Genomic DNA, 19,240 nt, shown 5'->3' with positions numbered 1-19,240 from the left:
AACAGTGCTAATTAATTACAAAGATCCCCATTATCATTATCATAATTCCTTAAATGCTGCTAAATATATTTTCCAAACTAAGATTAAATAAAAATAATAAAGGTCAGATTAGCACCCTTTTTCTCTATCAACTTCAGTCTACATTGTCTTCTCACATGTTTCTGCTTCTTTTGAATACTGCTTTTTGGACTGGGTTTAACTAGACCAAAAGTTTTTTTAAGAATATAAAAGGTAGAAAAGGGAATTAATGGATAGTTACTGGATTTCAAAATTTTTAAATATGAAACTTTTCTCACCACTTCTGCTTTCCTCTGCTCTATAGAAAGCATTATCACCAGGTTCTACGGAACCTAATCTTTTGGAATTTAGAAGTAAACGATAAGTCATCATGACCAAATCAGCAAACTTTATTCCTGAGCAACCACTGAAACATTAATTTGGCTTTATTACCCACAACTTGTCCTTGTTATGGTTGATATTAAGTGAAACTACATTCCAATATTGGTACCTCTTCCTTTCCTTTCCTAGAATACTGACTCTCATTGGCTCAATTAATACTATCATCTCAACCAATTCTTTTGGTGAAGACAAATTGACATGGTAGTACGTAGGCTGATCCATTTAATGCTACCAAAATATACAGTTTCATTATATGATTCTACTAACAAGCATTCATAAATGGACTAGTCTCTTCTAAATTTTACATAGCCTAAATACTACACTTTTGACATTCCAAATAACTAGCACATGCATGATAATACCATAGATAAGGGGAAGGAGGATGATGGAAGAGAAATGAGGTAAAAAATACATTTTCAATTTCTCAAGATGTGTATTAATGGCATATTCTATGAAGCACTGTGAGCATCCAAGTTCTCAAAAACATAATTAACAAAATGAATTACCTGAATACCTAGGAATATATCTAATAAAAGAAGTGAAGGGCCTCTAAACTGAAAACCAGAAAATATTACTGACAGAAAATAAAAAGACAAGGGGAATACCATGATCACAGACTGGAAGATTCAATACTTCAACACTGTAGAGACATCAATTCTACCCAAGCTTATCTACACATTCAATGTAATACCAATCAAAATCCCAGCAGATTTTTTTGTGGAATTGGAAACGCTGATTCTAAAGTTTATATGGAAATACAAAGAACCAAGGAATTCTTGAAGAACAACAAAACTGGTAAACTTATTCTAAATATCAAGATTTATTTTAAAGCTACAGCAATTAAGACAAATAGAGCAACGGAATCAGAGAGAGCCCAGAAACAGACCCACACATATATGATCAACTGATTTATGACTAAGATGACACTGCAATGCAATGGGGAGTGGATGTCTTTTTGATAAATGATGCTGGATCATCCAAATACCTATATGGAAAAATATGAACCTTGGTCTTTACCTCATATCATATACAAAATCAATTCCAGATGAACTGTAGATTTAAATGTGAAAGATAAAACAGCAAAACTTTCCTGAAAAAAAACCTCAGAGAATATATTAATGACCCTGGGACAAAGATTTCTAAAACAGGACACAAAAAGTACCAATCATAAATGGGGGGGAAATTTTATAAATTAGATTACATTAAAATTAAGAATTTCTAGTCACCAAAAGACACCCTTAAGAGTGAAAAGGCAAGATACCAAGTGAGAAGAAGTATTTGTAATACATTTAGCTGACAAAAGATTCTTGTCTACAACATATTAAAAAAAATCTAAAAATCAATTAGGAAAAAAAGCAAACAAGAAAGTGGGTAAAAGAGTGGACCAGGTACATTACAAAAGAGGATATTCAAATGGACAATAATCATATATAAAAGTGTTTCAAAAAAGATGCTTAGTCACCAGTGAAATACAAATTAAACCACATGGAGATACCACTACACCAGAACGGCTAAAATAAAAAAGACAGACACTACTAAGTGTGGCTCCTGCTGGTGGCAATGGAAATTGGTACGATAACTTTGGGAAACTGGCAATATCTAGCAAAGCTGAATATTTGCATCCCTTTTGATCCTGAAATTCTGATCTTAGGTATACACTCAACAGAAACACATACATGCACTCACCAAAAGATATTCACAAAAATATTCATAGCACCACTGTTGTAAAAGCCCAAACCAGAAACAACTCAAATGTCCATCCATAGTAAACTGGATAAATAAATTGTAGTATATTCATACAATGGAATACCACAATAGAAAAATGAGCATTGCGCTGGGCTGGCCGGTTAGCTCAGTTGGTTAGAGCATGGTGCTAATAACACCAAGGTTGCGGGTTTGAAAAATGAGCATTGCTACAGATGGATACAACCCCATCCATGAATGCAGACAGACAGACAAATCTCACAAACATAATACTGAGGGAAACAGACCAGACACAATAATGTATGTACTATTGAATTCCATTAAGTAAAAATTCAGATAAAAAAATTTATCAGTGGTGTTCAAAGTCAGGATACTGGTTATCAGGGTGTGTATTTACATGGTGGGGGTGGGCAGAGTAGTGATAAAGAAAGTTTGGGGAATGCATTTGGCTACTAGTTATATTCTACTTTTTAAAATCATGGTTGTATTCACTTTGTGAAGATTCATCAAGCTATACATTTGTAATGTGTGCACTTTTCTGTGTAAATATTATATACTTCAATAAAAAAATTACTAAAAAAAATCAATTCCTGGAGGATAACAAATTAGGCTAAGAGTAAAAGCTTTTAAAGGGAAGACTCAAGGATTAGAAATAGAACTAAACTAGAATAAGTCTGCTCATTTTTCTTCTGTTCTCTTTCGGATCCCATTCAGTTTCATAAAGCTAGTGCATAAGGACAAACCCAAGGCTACCTTCCAGTCTGCAAACAACAACTTCCTCAGGTTCCTAAATTCTTAAAAAACCAAGTAAAAGTAAGAGTTCAGGGTGAGGGAAATACCAAATGAGCAGTTCAGGGTAGTTTTTCACTAAATATTCTTCCCCACACTATAGCAATGATAAGATCTGGAGGATCTATCTTGTGATAAAAAGAATATGAACCTTTTATACACAGTTTCCTGAATTTAAGTCTAAAGCTAAAGAAGCAAAAATAGTCCTTGCAGCTGACATGTTTAGGTCACCAGGGTAGCAGGTCACATAGATATGGGGCCAGAGCCACAGCTGGTAACAAAGAGGATGCATCTGCTTAGAAGCTTCCTCTTTGTAATATATGTATATTACCCAAGAAGCCTGAAGAAGTGGTGACAACCAGGGTAGATGGCTCATCAAGGACTTGAGATCCACAACGTAGACACACACTGGCATAATTAACAAGTATAGTATTTCATTTTATTTAATAACAAAGGCAGTTTTCATGTTGTACATATTAACATCATTAAGATAAAAATCCTTATCATTTAATATAAAATTAATAGTTCCTGACCTTACTTGAAAAGCACGTAATGCAATGCATCAATGTTAAGTATTACCACATTTAAAAGATTACTGAAAAAAAACTGCATAGTATGACAGCCAGAAAGTTCGTAATATTGTAGAAACAGTCTGGACTGGGAGTCAAGAAATCTAGCACAAAACCTGGCAGATAGCAGACAAACAATAAATGACAAACAAATGCATGATATAATGCTGTGAGACTTTGGGCAAGTTGTTTCTTGTCTCACTGTACCCATTTCTTCAATGCTAAACTTAGACTGTAATAAGGATTAAATGAGTTTTTACACATAAAATGCTTAGAACAGTCCTTGGCACAGTCAGTACTCAATAAAAAGTGAACACTATTACTGGTTCTGCCACTAAACTCAGGTGTAATCTCAAACAAATTACTAACCGTTCTGGAATTCTATAAAATGACAGAGCTGGTGATGGATGCTCTCTATCGCTCCTTTTCTGCTCTAAAAAATATTTATTACTTTTTTTGTTTTTTAAAATATATTTAAATTCCAATTCTCAAACATGTTACACTTGGGAATAATTCCCCCCCACACACATACATTAAAACTTTACATACTATCATATATTCCAGAATACAGTATACTACAGAATATACACCAAATTACTATTAGTGGTGGGAGACTTAGTATATGTGGACGTGACTAAACATCCAAACTATCATTTAAGGTGGACACTGTAACTTGAACACCTATCAAAAAAAGGAACATACTCAGAGCAATGAAAAGAGCCCTGAATGAGGAATAAGATTTTGTTCTACTCCACCTGGCACTGCTAACAACCTTAAAACAGTAAGTTACTCCTCTGTTTGCTTATTTGTAAATTGAAAAAGGTTGGGACGGATGGCCACTAAGATCCCTTTGAGACTTTCTTTACTTTTTTCCTCCTTCTAAACTAGAATGTTGGCAATTATTACTGTTACTAAAAAAAAACAAAATCTATAGCACTGATAAATGCAAGTACTGGCCAATCTCCTAGCCTAAACTGTCCCTACTTTGGTGGTGGGTGACAATGGCACCAGCCTTTGAAATAGGCCCACATTCACTTTCAAGAATCAGTGGACTTGATTCTGTCTCTGCTTTTTAGAATAATTTATATTCTATACCACAGAAAAGGGTAGAAAATGGAAATTAACTCAATATATGCACTGATTGCTAATTTTCTCACATAATTACACAATAACTGATAATTCCTTTGTACTACAATATATTTAACAGTCAACATTTATTCAGTACCTACTACATGATGGACCCAGTGCCAAGCACATTTAAAGCATTATAAAGCAAGAAGACAATTTTAGGTAATTTTAAGGTAAGAAAACCTTTAAGGACTGGAAAATACAAGGCTAAATTAATTTAATTAGATCCAGATAAATCCTTGCAAAAAAGGACAACAGAATCTTAATTATTTCATTAATAATCTTTAAGAAAAAACAGGTAAGTAGAAACTGAAATTCAAACTCTGAGATTCACATCAAGAAAGTAATTTACTCTTAATGCTCCCAAATGGTTTCATTATATTCTTACCTTTTCATTTCAAACCTACAGCAAAGTTAGGAACTAAGAACAGAAACCTATCTAAAATATATAATTAAAAGTTATTTTTTAAAAAATAAAACTAAAAACCTCTTACCTGAGCATGAAAATTGGACATAGTCGTTGTCTCTATATCTTTCTTTCCCAATATCTCCATTTTCACTGGTGAATTGGGAAAATTAAATGAAAAGTAGTCTAAAAAGTCAGGTAAATAAGTAGCTGCCCCATGAACAACACCCATTACATAAAAAGCTGCAGAGTTTTCATTTTCACTGAACACTAGACCCACAAACTCTTCTGCAAACTTCTGCATCTCCACAGGAGACAGGTGGGAGAGTTCATTACTGTAGGCATGGATAACTGATGCGCCTCCATTAGGCTGGTGCTCAACATGAATGAGCTGTTTGAACTCCAAGCTGTCCAACCTTTTGAGATTATTCTGAACTCGTGGCTCCTTTAATGAAACAAATGGAAATTCACTGTTCTCTGGAATTTTGCAATCATAGTTTTTGGTATCCAAATTCTTTCCAATGTAATCCTTTATGCTGTCATTTAGGATGCCTTTGGCTTCTTGATCTTCAACATCAGATAGCAATCCTGAGCAAATGGTCTGAATAGATTTGCTATACATTTTCGGACGCTTCCGTTTTTCATTCTCTTTGTGTTTCTTCTTCTTTTTCTTCTTTACCTTTTTAATTTGTAAGTCTTCCACATTTGTTTTTGGTTTCTCCTTCCCACCTGTTGGGAAAAATTTTTTTTGAAACTCCGTACTTTAATTACTTAAAAAACCATGCTTTAGAAACTGTTTTGTAATAAATACAGTTTACTTCTGAAAATCTACTCGGAATTAGTTTTATATTTGGGACTCATTTTACACAGTATCAATAATAAAAATTTAGCCAGCCTCTCTCACCACACACACACACACACACACACACACACACACACACACACACACACACACACACACACACACACACACACACACACACACACACACACACACACACACACACACACACACACACACACACACACACACGAGGGCTTAGGACAAAGTCACACCTATAGTACAGGCTACCATTCTGACATACATAGTGTTTACTGAAGCAATGAGATGAATGAATGTTTTAGAAAGAATAATCTTCAAGTTTTAAAAGCAGAAATTCAGAAATGGAAAGCTGAACAAAGTTCAATATGAACAATGCCCTCCAGATTTCCCACTGATATATATTATCAATTTTACTTTATCTTAGGTCTTAAAAATGTCATCTAGATGTCAAGAAGATTTATAAACTATAAAGGGAGAAAAATATTTGCATAGTGTAACAGCAACAAAGACAGCAATTCCTAGCTTTTTACCAAATTTACTCCTTAGTAAGCTCCTCTTGCATCTAAAATAGGCTATTTCAGATTCACCACAGTTTACAAAGTTCCCAGTGAAGACCCACCAAGGTACCATAAAGGCGATGACAAAATTAGAATCATCTCTCGTGTCCTAAGCTCAAATGATACTCAAGTACTGGTAAAGAGTGAATAAAAAGGTAAAAGACATGTGTCACTATAAGGTTGTATACCAAAAAGCTTCTGTGAACAAAGCCAAGTAGATTCTAGGCTCAGAAATTTAGAAATCCAAAGGAAAAAAGATGAATCTACAAATGCTACAGAGCTCTTGAATCTAAGTATACATATAAATAATTAACATTATCATAGTTTATTCACTTCTATATAATAACAAAAATAGAAAAAAGTAAACATCCTCACAAGAAAGTATTGCTTCTTAATATGAAAAAGCCATTAGGCTAACAGTTGAGAAAAGAAGGAATTCATTGCTTCCACCTGTTATTTCACTTTTATAGCTAACCTACAATGAATGAAATCCTCCCAACCTGCTTCTTTACCTAAATTTTTCCATCTTTACATATCTCTTTTATTCCTTAGTAAGATGTCCTGCCTATTTACAAAAATAAGCCCCTCCCATCAACTCCAAAACTCTCTCTCTTCTTCTTCTGACCACCAAACTTCTCATGAAGAATCATCTATGCTCAGTGTCTTTCCTTTATTACCTTACCATTCTTGATGCTTAAATTCTGGTTCTGCTTTCATTCTACTCAAAATTGCTTTCCCAGAATGTTGAAATACCAAATCCAATGATGTTTAATCAAATCCTGATCACTCAAAGATTTGATCTCTCCAAGATTTGACAGAAAAATCCAGCTCATCCTTGATTACTTTTGGCTTCGATATCAATGTCTTAATTTTTAGTTTAACAGCTGCATGACTGTTTCTCTTCCTGAATGACAGAGCCATATTAATCATTCTATAATTTTTATATATTGTTTTAATCACATTCATCCCTTGGCTCAACTGCTTTCAGGAGCTCTCTGCTTACCTATAATCTCTTCAGCCTGGAATCTAAAGAGAGTGCCTTCAAATATCTCATGCTTTGTTCAAATTGCACTACTTATACAATCTCTTATAAAACATACCTCCTCCCAGGGCTGGCCAGTTAGCTCAGTTGGTTAGAGTGCAGTGTTATAACACCAAGGTCAAGGGTTCGGATCCCAGTACTGATTTTAAAAAAAAAAAAAAACAGTCCTACCTCATCTTTCTGCTATTGGCAAAAGCATTTCCTCTCCCTAAAATATCCTTGCCTTAGTCAGTACCTACCACTGAACTCTTTCTTACACGTCCTTTAAAGACACCTCTCACATCATTTCTTTCATGTTACTTTCTCTCATCTCTCTAGCTAGAACTGAAATCACTTCACTCCTAATTCACAAAAAAGTTTTTTGTTTTTTTTTTTCTCATAGTATACCTGTATATCATATGTCCTTTAGGACACTGTATGAGTGAAACAAATAACTTTTATATGAATTCAGAGTGAAATGATACTTCTTTTCCATCACTGCATCCCTCACAGCATCGGTATATTGCTACACATAAACACTTAATGAATCTATGAATAAAAAGACCTGTCTCACTAATAGACTACCTGAGGTTTATAGGTTTTTCCCCTTTCTACTCTTCGTCAAGTTTTTCCACATATGAATACCACTAAATCCTCTCCCTGAAAACAACAAAAATTACCTCAAGTTGATAACAATTCTCTATAAGGGAAGTTTAATGTTAATAATAAATTATCACTTCTAAAAATTCACAGAAGTAATAGTTCAGAAGTATGCAATGAAGACCAAATTAGCATCATTGTGAAAAGCAAAAATAGAAATCTGTAATCATTATTTACTGCATAGGTTTGTAAAGCCATAAAAGGCAAAGTGTTAATTGTCTAAAGAGTCTATCTCTAGTTAAGAAATATATTTGAATAATGTTAACAAATTCATACTTGCTGCCTAGGTATGATCAAAACATCAGATTCATGTTAATACCTTAAGAACAAAATTAATAACCAAAAAAGGTAAAACAGTAGACTAACCAACATGAAAAATAAAAGAGGTTTACATACGTAAGCAAAATCCACATAAATCAAGGAAAAAAGATACTAATGCAATAAAAAAACAGAATTTAAAAAGGTATAAAGGGCAGAGATATGATTAATAGCATTCCTAAACCCTACAACTGAAAATATATATACAAGTGCACAAATTAAAAGGTCTGCCAAAATAATCAAAATTTCATTTGAATGAAAATGTTTAATATCCTACCACACTTACACCTAACACATTTTAAAAAGTTAAAACAGTAAATATCCAGTCCTAGAACACACATGTTACTTTGAAATAAAATTGGCACAACAATTAGTATATTTCCTAGTCATGAGGATGAACCAAAAAAGTACTATAATCATCAGAAACTGAAAAACGCAAACTAGTAAAAATTCAGTTCAGAGATTCTTATATTGATCATCAAGGAGTTAAAATTCCCATGGCAACCTACTCTGTAATTAAATACTAAAGTGAACACAGTGTGCAGAAGGGATAATAGACCTGAGACTGCTATGCTTAGAAAGGCTTGCTTGCACGGCTGACCCTGGGGATTTGTATTTTGGGAGGGTTCCCACCATTCCCTGATAAGAGTGGCTCACTGTGCGTAAAGTGTTTATGCTAACAATACGGTTTATGATGAACACTTGTTTTCCTTCTGGGAGCCTGGAATTTTGTGATCATGGTATCTCCCCTGCCAGGTAAGTGGGAGCCTGGAATTTTGATTTGTGCTAGGCAAATGGTGCCTACACGACCAACCCTCAATAAAAATCCTTGGCAGTGAGTCTCTAATGAGCTTCCCTGGTAGACATTTCACACGCGTTGTCACAATTCATTGCTGGAAGAACTAAGCGCATCCTGTGCAACTCCACTGGGAGAGGACTCTTGGAAACTTAAGCCTGGTTTCCTACAGACATTGCCCCATGTGCTTTTTCCTCTTCGCTAATTTTACTTGGTATCCTTTCTACTATAATAAATCATAGCCATGAGTAAACTATGTGCTGAGTACCGTGAGACCTTCTAGAGAATCACAGAACCTGAGGGTAGTCTTGGGAAGGACATAGGTAAGATTCATTCTTTACATTAAACCAAACTGAGGCACTAGCATTCACTAGGATAGAGTTGAAGAGCTTCATATCATCTCTCACTCATTTCCTGTCTCTACATATGAAATGCAGCAGATGTATGAGAATACTACATAAAGTTCATGAGAAAATAGAATTAAAAAATATGAACCTTCCCATGAACACTTTGAAGTTCCCTAGTATATACAGAAAATTTTAAAATACTTTAAGTAAGTAAAACCATTTGGAATATCAATGTTTTTCTCTCATACTAAAAACTATTTAAAGTATACATTGCTCTAAATCTAAAATTCTTCAAACAGAACCCAATAAATCAGACCCAATAAAGGATCCCAACAGAAAGGACCTATGGCAGAAAGAATGGAATTGCTGTCCAAGTAATCTAGACCCACAAAAAGTATAACATTATAAATACAAGGGTTTATGGGAGGACAGCCCCCCACAAAGCCACAGACAAATGCACTTAATGGACCACAAACCCCTCACCCACCCACTCCCACACACATGAAGAGTCAGAGCAAGAAAGAGAGAGCCAGACTGAGCGTGAGAGAATCTGAGAGACTGAGACACACATACAATCAGAGAAAAAGAGACACACACAGAGACAGAAAAAACCACACACAGAAACAGACACAGACAGCTGTTTGTTGTTAATGGCTAATTATGAAAAAACACTTTAAAAATCACAAATTCACTGGCATTAATTTCTACCACTAACCTTAGTAAACTTTTAGTTTTAGTAATGTGAGAAATAAAGGTTACCCAGAAAAACTGAATCTGATTTCATATCTGATGTGGGAACTGATAAACTTAACTCCATCACCATACATAGAAAAAAAGTAGTAATTAGCTTAGCTATTTTCAACCTTTAATCTTTGGGAAACGACTTTGCTTTTTTTTTTTTTTTCCGTACTGCAGTGCTGTCACTCATTCCATGATTTACCTAACTGTGACCTTTGGTACACTACCAATATCCTTAGACACTTCTTTTAACCCCCATTCCACCTGCTCACCAGTAAGCTTCTTTGATATGTTATAATGATGAACTTTACCCCCCCAAAATAATATAATCATAACATGTCTGTTCTTACAACTTATCATTAATAAACATAAAAATGGCTGAAACATATATATATGCTCAGAAAGTTACTGGTGGACTTTTAGTGCAAGAGGATGACACCCACTAAATAAGTTTATGTTTCAAACTTATTTGTTCCTTTAAACTATTTCTAAAAGAGCAAATAATCCCCTTTTATCAGTGAAAAACATTTACGAGATTTTTATTAATAAAAAACTTTTTAGCTTGTATATAATTGTGTATATATCAAACCTGACACCATTTTAAACAAAAACCTGGAGGAAACACCAGTGTGGAATAGAGTCAGCATCTATTTTAGATTTCCAAATGCCACCATCAAACAATCAATGCCTGTGTGTACCACAGTTTACAACATTAGCATTATCAGAAAAATAAAATTATAAGGAGAGAATAAAGTTGGCCATAAAGGAAAAAGGGGCACACAGTAGTAAATAATAGTATATTGCCCTCATCAAATTGAATCTATTGTTGCTCCAGGACACCAACAATAAAGGATGCCTTCCCTGACCATCAGCTTGCTTGGGAAATGGTCACACACAATGAACAAATTGTTTTTGCTGGACAATAACAATAGCAAACACAGTGCTTACAATGGGACAGGCACTGTTTTCCAAGTGAATTATGTTCTTATTCATTTAATTATCTATATACCACACATTGAGAAGAGATAGTTCTGGTTTGGTTGCTTTTTAATCACAAAAGATAATCTTTCAAACATGTTCATAAAAAAGACTCATATTCAATTATTGAGTCTCTGTGGGCCAAATACTACACCTGGCACTTTCCCTCATTTAATCTTCACAATACTGTAATATAGTAATTATTACTTACCTTCATTGTATGTAAATACAAGTACATTTTTCCACAGAAAAATAAAGAAAATATTTAAAATTATTCCAAATTTATCTCATTCTTTTTCCTGCAGCCTTCTAGCTTCAGTTTGGTTCAGTTCAAAACACCACCTAAATTTTTTGTCTACCTCAAAGTCAAGGTAATATTATGTAGTCCTAGGAAATGTCCATTTGAGTGGCTATTTTCAATTTTATTTGCATGTATATTCTCTAGATTGACATAATTCACATTAATGGTATATTAGGGAGCCAGTATTCAACCGAGAACATATGAGCTTTTATAAAGTATTTCTAAGATTTCTTCTTAGGTGACAGAAATTTACATCACTATACATTTAAATGGATAGGAAAATGACTATTTGACTAAACCAGTAAAAAAATGACTATTTAACTAAACCAACAGGGAAAAAAAGTTAAGTAAACATTTCAATCAAGGGGGAGGGGGAGGGAGATTGGAGGATAATTGGGTGGGGGACACGGGGTACAAAAGTAATTTCTGGTAATGGGTATGCTGCCAGTATGAATCTGGCCCTCACATCATGGGCACGAGGGGTGACAATTAGCCTTGTATCTCATGAATATTCATAATAATAATAAAATTAATTATTTTTTTAAAAAACATTTCAATCATTAATTAGCAGATATACAGCACTAGGGTGCTTAGATTCAATTCCTGCTTCAAAGGCTTACAATCTAGTAAAACAATATACACATAAAAGATACAGAACAAAAGGATCATAATGAACAGAAACATAACAAAAGAAAGGACCATGAGCATTAAGTAACCATCAGCTTAAGCTCCGACATGTTTCTTCAGCATTGACAGAATATCATAAAAATTAAAGTTCTGACATGTAGAAAATAGAGCTTAGGTAAAGTGCCACCAAAAAACATCTGGAAACATGACACAGTATGGGATAAAAATACGAGGGGCCTTCAAACAGTTCATGGAAAGATTCGTATTATCTTTTAATTCTACCTTTCCACGAACTTCTTGAAGTACCCTCACATAGAGTCTGAAACTGTTTATCTTAACATAAACTTACCATGCACATGCAGTGTTGTAGCCTTTTCTCCCTTATGCAGATATAAAGGCTTATAAACACATAAATTCGATATCAAGTTAATCAAGGTCAACATGTTCTGACTGGCAACTGTCAGCTTGATAGGACAGCTAATGAACTTGCTAGCTGTCTAGCAACCAAATTCTATTGATTCTTCTTACATTGCTATCTAAATAAATTTAAGACTGTCCTTACTTCTAATTCTTTCAGAAAAAATTAGATTTATTGATAGAATTTATACTATTACCCAAACACTTACCCCTAAAATTCTTCTCCCACACCACCCCTCATGTATAAACAGTAATTGAGTACAATTATAATAGAGAAAAAAAGGAAACAGAGAGGATATTCTTAAGCATGCAAGAAACAAAGAGTAAAACAGTACCCCTTCTGATTTAGCTCAGAGTAAAATGTTCCCTCCAAATCCTAGACTATGATATGGTAATTACAGTCAAATATTTGTAGGAAGATCACTTCCTTCACCAACCCTATTATGATAAAAGTTGCTCTACCCTTTTATTTTAGATTTTTTAAATATGGCTAAAGAGCCAGCCTGTGGCTCACTTGGGAGAGTGTGGTGCTGATAACACCAAGGCCGCGGGTTCAGATCCCTATATAGGGATGGCCAGTTAGCTCACTTGGGAGAGTGTGGTGCTGACAACACCAAGTCAAGGGTTAAGATCCCCTTACCAGTCATCTTTAAAAAATAAATAAATAAATAAATAAATAATATGTCTAAAGACTAGTAATGCAAATACAGAATTAGATAATTTATTTTAAAATAATTTAAGGAATTTAATAGTTTAATAAAGTTTGACTTTTACAACTTTTTAATTGCTCATTAAATCAATATACTAAAGTTATAAATATACCTGCTATACATTTGCTTGTCATTCCTCATAATTAATGTTTATTCTCAGAAAAATTCAGCACCAAATAACATTTCTTACTTTATTTACTCAGCTAGTAAATATACTGAACAGAGTGATACAGTATAACTAAAATCACTGAATATAAACTTACTTTTCAGCAAAATCTTTACTTCCCCATTCTCTTTCTTGATCTCATTCATTACTTTATGTTTCTTTTTTTCTCTCTCCTTTTCTTTGTCTCTTCCTTTAATTTTGTCTTTGATTTTATCTGAAAGACAAAATAAAGGGAATGTTTGAAACTATTACAATTTTATTTTTCTCCATGAACTACAGTTCAATTTCTAGAATTACAATACACAAATAAAATCAGAATGAGAAACAATATGCCTTTTTTTCTTCCTCTCAGGTTTTGGGGAATATTTCTAAATTTCCTTTCTTACTGAACATGGATTTCAAAATTTATCATTATACATTTCATTCTAATGTTTATTCTTCACTTACTTCATCTCAACCAAAATACAATATTAGACTAATTTCAAGTCACTTAAAATAATTGGCTAACTTTAATCAAACAGAAAGCTAAAGTGGAAAAGTGCTAACTTTTAAATTGGGCATACCTTGAAAGACAACTCTCCCCACCGCCCCCCACCCCCACCCTCCAAAAATAAAAGGAAATTGAGCATATCTGGATTGGTAACATAAGATTGGGACAATTTCTCAATCTCAGTTTCCTAAAATGTAAAATGGTGGCTGATACCTTCTTCATAGGGTTACTGTAAAGAATAAATGAAGAAAGATATAAAATTAGTACACAGAGTCTGGCATATATAAAACTAGATGTTAGTTCCCTTACCCTTTCACCTTTTAAAAAGAATATGACTGATCTGACTAGCTGATGATATTGTTATATTAAAGTATATAACAACTCTAGGAATCACTGATCTGCGTTCTAAAATTTCAAACTTTGATTTTACAAAATATTTGATATACTATTCTTATTTGTTCAATCAACTTCCTATGCACCCAGCAAATGGCAAAATACACAGAAAAATGTAAAAACAGTGACACAGTTCTTGTCCTACAAAAGCTTACTGTTGACTACAAAGCCATGACAGAAACACACTAAAGCTGTAAAATATTCTGAAACATAACAGAGATTACATAGTGTATACACATACTGCATAATCTCTTTAAAAATCCCTCCTTACTTTCCTTTCTGTAAATACCACTCTAATCCAGGTCTTAATCACCTAAAGATTAGATTACTGTCTAGATCAGCACTGTCCAATAGAAATATAATGCTAGCCACATATGTAAATTTACATTTTCTAGCAGCCACATCAAAAAGTAAACAGATGAAATTAAATTTAATAATATACTTTATTTAACCCAAAATATACACAATATCATTTCAACATGGAACTGATATTTTAAAATTACTGAGATATTTTACACTTTTCTTAATAATAAGATTTCAAAATCTTGTGTATATGTTATACTTATGACGCATCTCAATTCAAACTAGCTCCACTTTAAGTGTTCAATAGCCACATGAGACTTGTGGCCACCATGCTGAACAGCACACGTCTAGACTACTTAAATACATAAATTCTCAAAAAATTAAATCCATGTGCTTAATTAACATTTTAAACTATACCCATAATAATAAAAACTATAAATTTTAAAAAAGATACTTTTCACACATCAAACTGACAAAGTGCTTTTTTTAAAAAAGTGATAACACTCCAAGCAGATGAGAGAACAGTTAATGGTACAGCAAACCAAAACAGGGATTTACTGACTCAACAAATATGTAGTTCTGAGTATAAGAAAAGGGTTAGAACAGGTGAATAAACTAGATAACATCCTCATCTGTTCACATATAACAAACTCTAGAATAGATTAAGCTATTATCACAGTTCTGATTAGTTTGCTACTCTTACTTTCTGATGTTTAAAGTACTTGAAATCCTGTCATAGGCTGCCATACATCTATAAAATGTTACTCCAAATACCTAGAGCTTAGCCACATATGTAGGTTAATATTTCCTAACTAACCATTTTTTTAAAAATGAACTATTTACATATCATTTAAAATCACAACTGAAGAAAACAGTCATCTGAAATGTCTGCATTTCTTTTTCCAATTATCTATGTTAATCTTGTTAACCTAAAAGTGTTACTTCAATAACTATTAAATTTTTAAAACTTTATTAAAGTATAATACACATATAGAAAAACGTACGTAAGTGTACAGCTTGATTTTCACAAAAATGAAACATACTTGTGAAACAGCACCCCAGAATCCTTCTGTGTTCCCTTCCAATCTTTATGTAGTACCCTTAAAGGTAATCATGATCCTGACTTCTAAATAACTATAGACATATAATGGCATATAATCAGAATATCATACACTATAAGCCCACCACAATCACAAAATATAAATATTTTTCAGAATAAAATTAAACTATTATTATCAGGTAATAACACCATAGCACAGTATGACCCAATTATTTTAAAACTTACAGGTTAACATATATATATTCAGAAAAAAGACTGAAAGATTATAAAAACCATTAATTGTAAGTGGTGGAAATTTTCTAAGATTCTGTAATGGGCACAGATTATTTTTGTAACACAGGAAAAAGGGTCTCAGAATATGCATTTGACTATGACATAAATAGTTCAAGTAAAGATAAGTTGAAGATATGAAGTGCATATATGAAAAACATCTAAAGAAACAAAAACAATGGCATAGCCAAGACAGAAGAATCACTGACAACATAATTACAGTTATCCTCTCCCCACACCCAAAATCTTCCCAAACACAAATCATCCTATATATACATAACAGGAAAACATTTTTGTGGCATTGCTGCTATCCCAACCCACACACTGTCTTGTTCCCACCTCTCAGCCTTTCAACCTACCTTTCATCCTTCCTAGAATTTTTTGCTTCTTGTCAGAGCATATTGTTTTTCAAAATCCAACCTTAAATGTCTCCATTAAATTTCCTGTAATCATGTTTACCTAGCACAGCTATTAGAAAGTGGAAAGCCTGCAAGCTCAGAAGACCTAGGTTCAAGTTTATGCTCTGCAACTTTGATAACTGACAAACTTCTAGTTCTCCAGTTTCAGCTGTAAAATGAAGTTTGTGTAAAGATTAAATAGGACATACAAAAACATTTTTAAAAGATAAAAGTCTTACAAATGTAGAATATTTTCTGTGTCTATCTATTTATCCATAATACTGGGCCATAATAGTTTTTAACCAGAATTCAGAACACTGTCTATAAAATCTCAAGTCTGCTGCTACCACACTCTAATGTATTAATATTTATAAAAGTTACTTCTAAATCTTTTCAAAAGGAAGAGATTATGATGGAAAACAGCGCTCTAGCACAATTGTTTACTGTAATACACTGTTCCTAAACAAACTGTGGTCCTTCTTCACCTTTTATTCATTTTTTTTTATGACCAAGAATTTGTATAGTTTTATCCGTCATGGTCTAATCTAATCCACATCCAAATACCAAAAAAAAAGAATCTAGACACAGATCTTATATCCTTCACAAAAATTAACTCGAAGTGGATCACAGACCTAAAAATAAAATGCAAAACTATTAAAACTCCTAGAACATACTATTAAAACCCCTAGAACATAACACAGAAGAAAATCTAGATGACATAGGGTTTAGCAACGATGTTTTAGATACAACACCAAGGCACAATTCACGGGGAAAAAAAAAAGAATTAATAAGTGGGACTTCATTAAATTAAAATTTTCTATTCTGCAAAAGACACTGCCAAGAGGATAAAAAGAGAAGTCACAGGGAGAAATATTTGCAAAAGACCTATTTGATAAAGAACTGTTATCCAAAATAGAAAACTCTTAAAACTCAACAATAAGAAAACAAACAATGCAATTAAAAACTGAGCCAAAGATCTTGACAAACACCTCACCAAAGAAGATATACATTTGGCAAATAAGCATATGAAAAGATGCTCCACATCATGTCATCAGGGAAACTGAAATTAAAACAACAATCAGATATGGCCCAAATCCAGAACACACCACTACCAAATGCTGACAAGGATGTAGAACAATAGTAACTCTTTCATTACCAGTGAAAATGCAAAATACTACAAGCACTTTGGAAGACAGTTTGGTGGTTTCTTACAAAACATAACATATACTCTTATCATATGATCCAGCAATCACACTCCTTGGTATTTATTCAAAGGAACTAAAAACTTATGCCCACACAAAAAATCTGCACACCGACGTTTGGAGCAGCTTTATCCATAATTGTGAAAACCTAGAAGCAACCAAAATGTCCTTTAGTAGGTGAATGGATAAATTTACTATGGTACATTCAGATAATGGAATATTCTTCAGTGCTAAAAAGAAATGAGCTATTGAGCCATGCAAACACATACAAGAAACTTAAATGCGTATTACTAGAGAAGACAGTCTGAAGAGGGTACATATTGTATGATTCCAACTATATGACATTCTGGCAAAGGCAAAATTATGTATACTGTGAGAAGATCAGTGGTTGCCAGGTGTTGGAGAGGAAGGAAGGGATGAATAAGTGCAGCACAGAGGATATTTAGGGCAGTGAAACTACTACTCTGTATGATACTGTAACAGTAGATACATGTCATTACACATTTGTCTGAACTCATAGAATGTATAATACCAATAGTGAACCCTAATGTAAACTATGAACTTTGGGTAATTACGATATGTCAACGTAAGTGTATCAATTATAACAAATGTACAAATCTGGTAAGGGATGCCGATAATGGGGAAGACTGCATGTGTGGAAGCAGAAGGTATATGAGAAATCTCCATACCTTCTGCTCAATTTTGCTGTGAATCTAAAACTGCCCTAAAAAATAAAGTCTATTTTTTTTTAATGCATAAGTAAATATACAGGGAGGTAGGGACAAGGGGAAACAGATGCAAATAGACCCATGATACAGTTTGAACCCAAACAGGCAAAAGGAACATAAGGATGGAAGAAAGGAAAATGGGTAGATGACTAAGTCATTATCAACCCAGAACGAAGAATAAATTATATATGAGGGTGCTTCAAAAGGTTGGTGGAAAAATGAAATTAAAGATAATACAAATATTTCCATGAGCTTTTTGAAGACCCCTTGTATGTGGAAAAATAAACATGAGCTGAACACATGCTTTAAATGTAAAAGTTAAGATATATAGAAGAAAACTGATTAAAATCATTTTAAATAAAATAGAAATGGGATTTTCAAACATGGTCAATTTATGATTTGGCAGTATATGCCACATATTCCTCAGTGTAATATGTATTTCATTCACCCAATAAACTTCAATTGAGCATTTATGTGCAGGAGATAAATACAAATAATAATACTGCAATAAAGAATCTTAAAATCAACAAGATACTACTTGATTCCTATTATAAGTACCATTTTGGAAAACCAGTATTAAGTAGTGAAATCATTTGTTTCATCCGGCTATAATAAAATTCATTAGTCGTTGCCAGTATTAAAGTCATAATAATATAGACATAAAAGTGTGTGTGTGTGTGTGTGTGTGTGTGTGTGTGTGTGTGTGTGTGTGTGTGTGTGTGTGTGTGTGTGTGTGTGTGTGTGTGTGTGTGTGTGTGTGTATCAGATGAATTACTCCAGTAAGAAAGTAAAACTTTAAAAAAGCATAGTTAGAGAATCTTTTTAGGAGATTTATTAAATAGATGTGTCAACAACCAATTTATCTGGAGTCTTCAGAATTATTTCATAGACAACAAATGACTGCAACTTTTTAAAACCATTCTCATGACTTTTTTAAAATGT

General features: G+C 33.3%; 1 protein-coding gene across 1 annotated transcript in view; it reads right to left on the bottom strand.

The window, feature by feature from the left end:
- RSBN1L (round spermatid basic protein 1 like) overlaps nucleotides 1-19,240 on the bottom strand; it is a 73,656-nt gene that overhangs the window by 22,773 nt on the left and 31,643 nt on the right. Inside the window, exons 2-3 of the mRNA XM_063100180.1 lie at nucleotides 13,552-13,668; nucleotides 5,084-5,724 (exon numbers count right to left, since the gene is read on the bottom strand). Coding sequence (XP_062956250.1) covers nucleotides 5,084-5,724; nucleotides 13,552-13,668 — 758 coding nt within the window. The remainder of the gene's footprint in view (nucleotides 1-5,083; nucleotides 5,725-13,551; nucleotides 13,669-19,240) is intronic.

The sequence above is a fragment of the Cynocephalus volans genome, chromosome 6 (genome assembly GCF_027409185.1).
Source record: "Cynocephalus volans isolate mCynVol1 chromosome 6, mCynVol1.pri, whole genome shotgun sequence".
Lineage (NCBI taxonomy): Eukaryota > Metazoa > Chordata > Mammalia > Dermoptera > Cynocephalidae > Cynocephalus > Cynocephalus volans.
The sequence above is the reverse complement of the archived record's forward strand: the minus strand, read 5'-3'. Positions and strand labels throughout refer to the sequence as shown.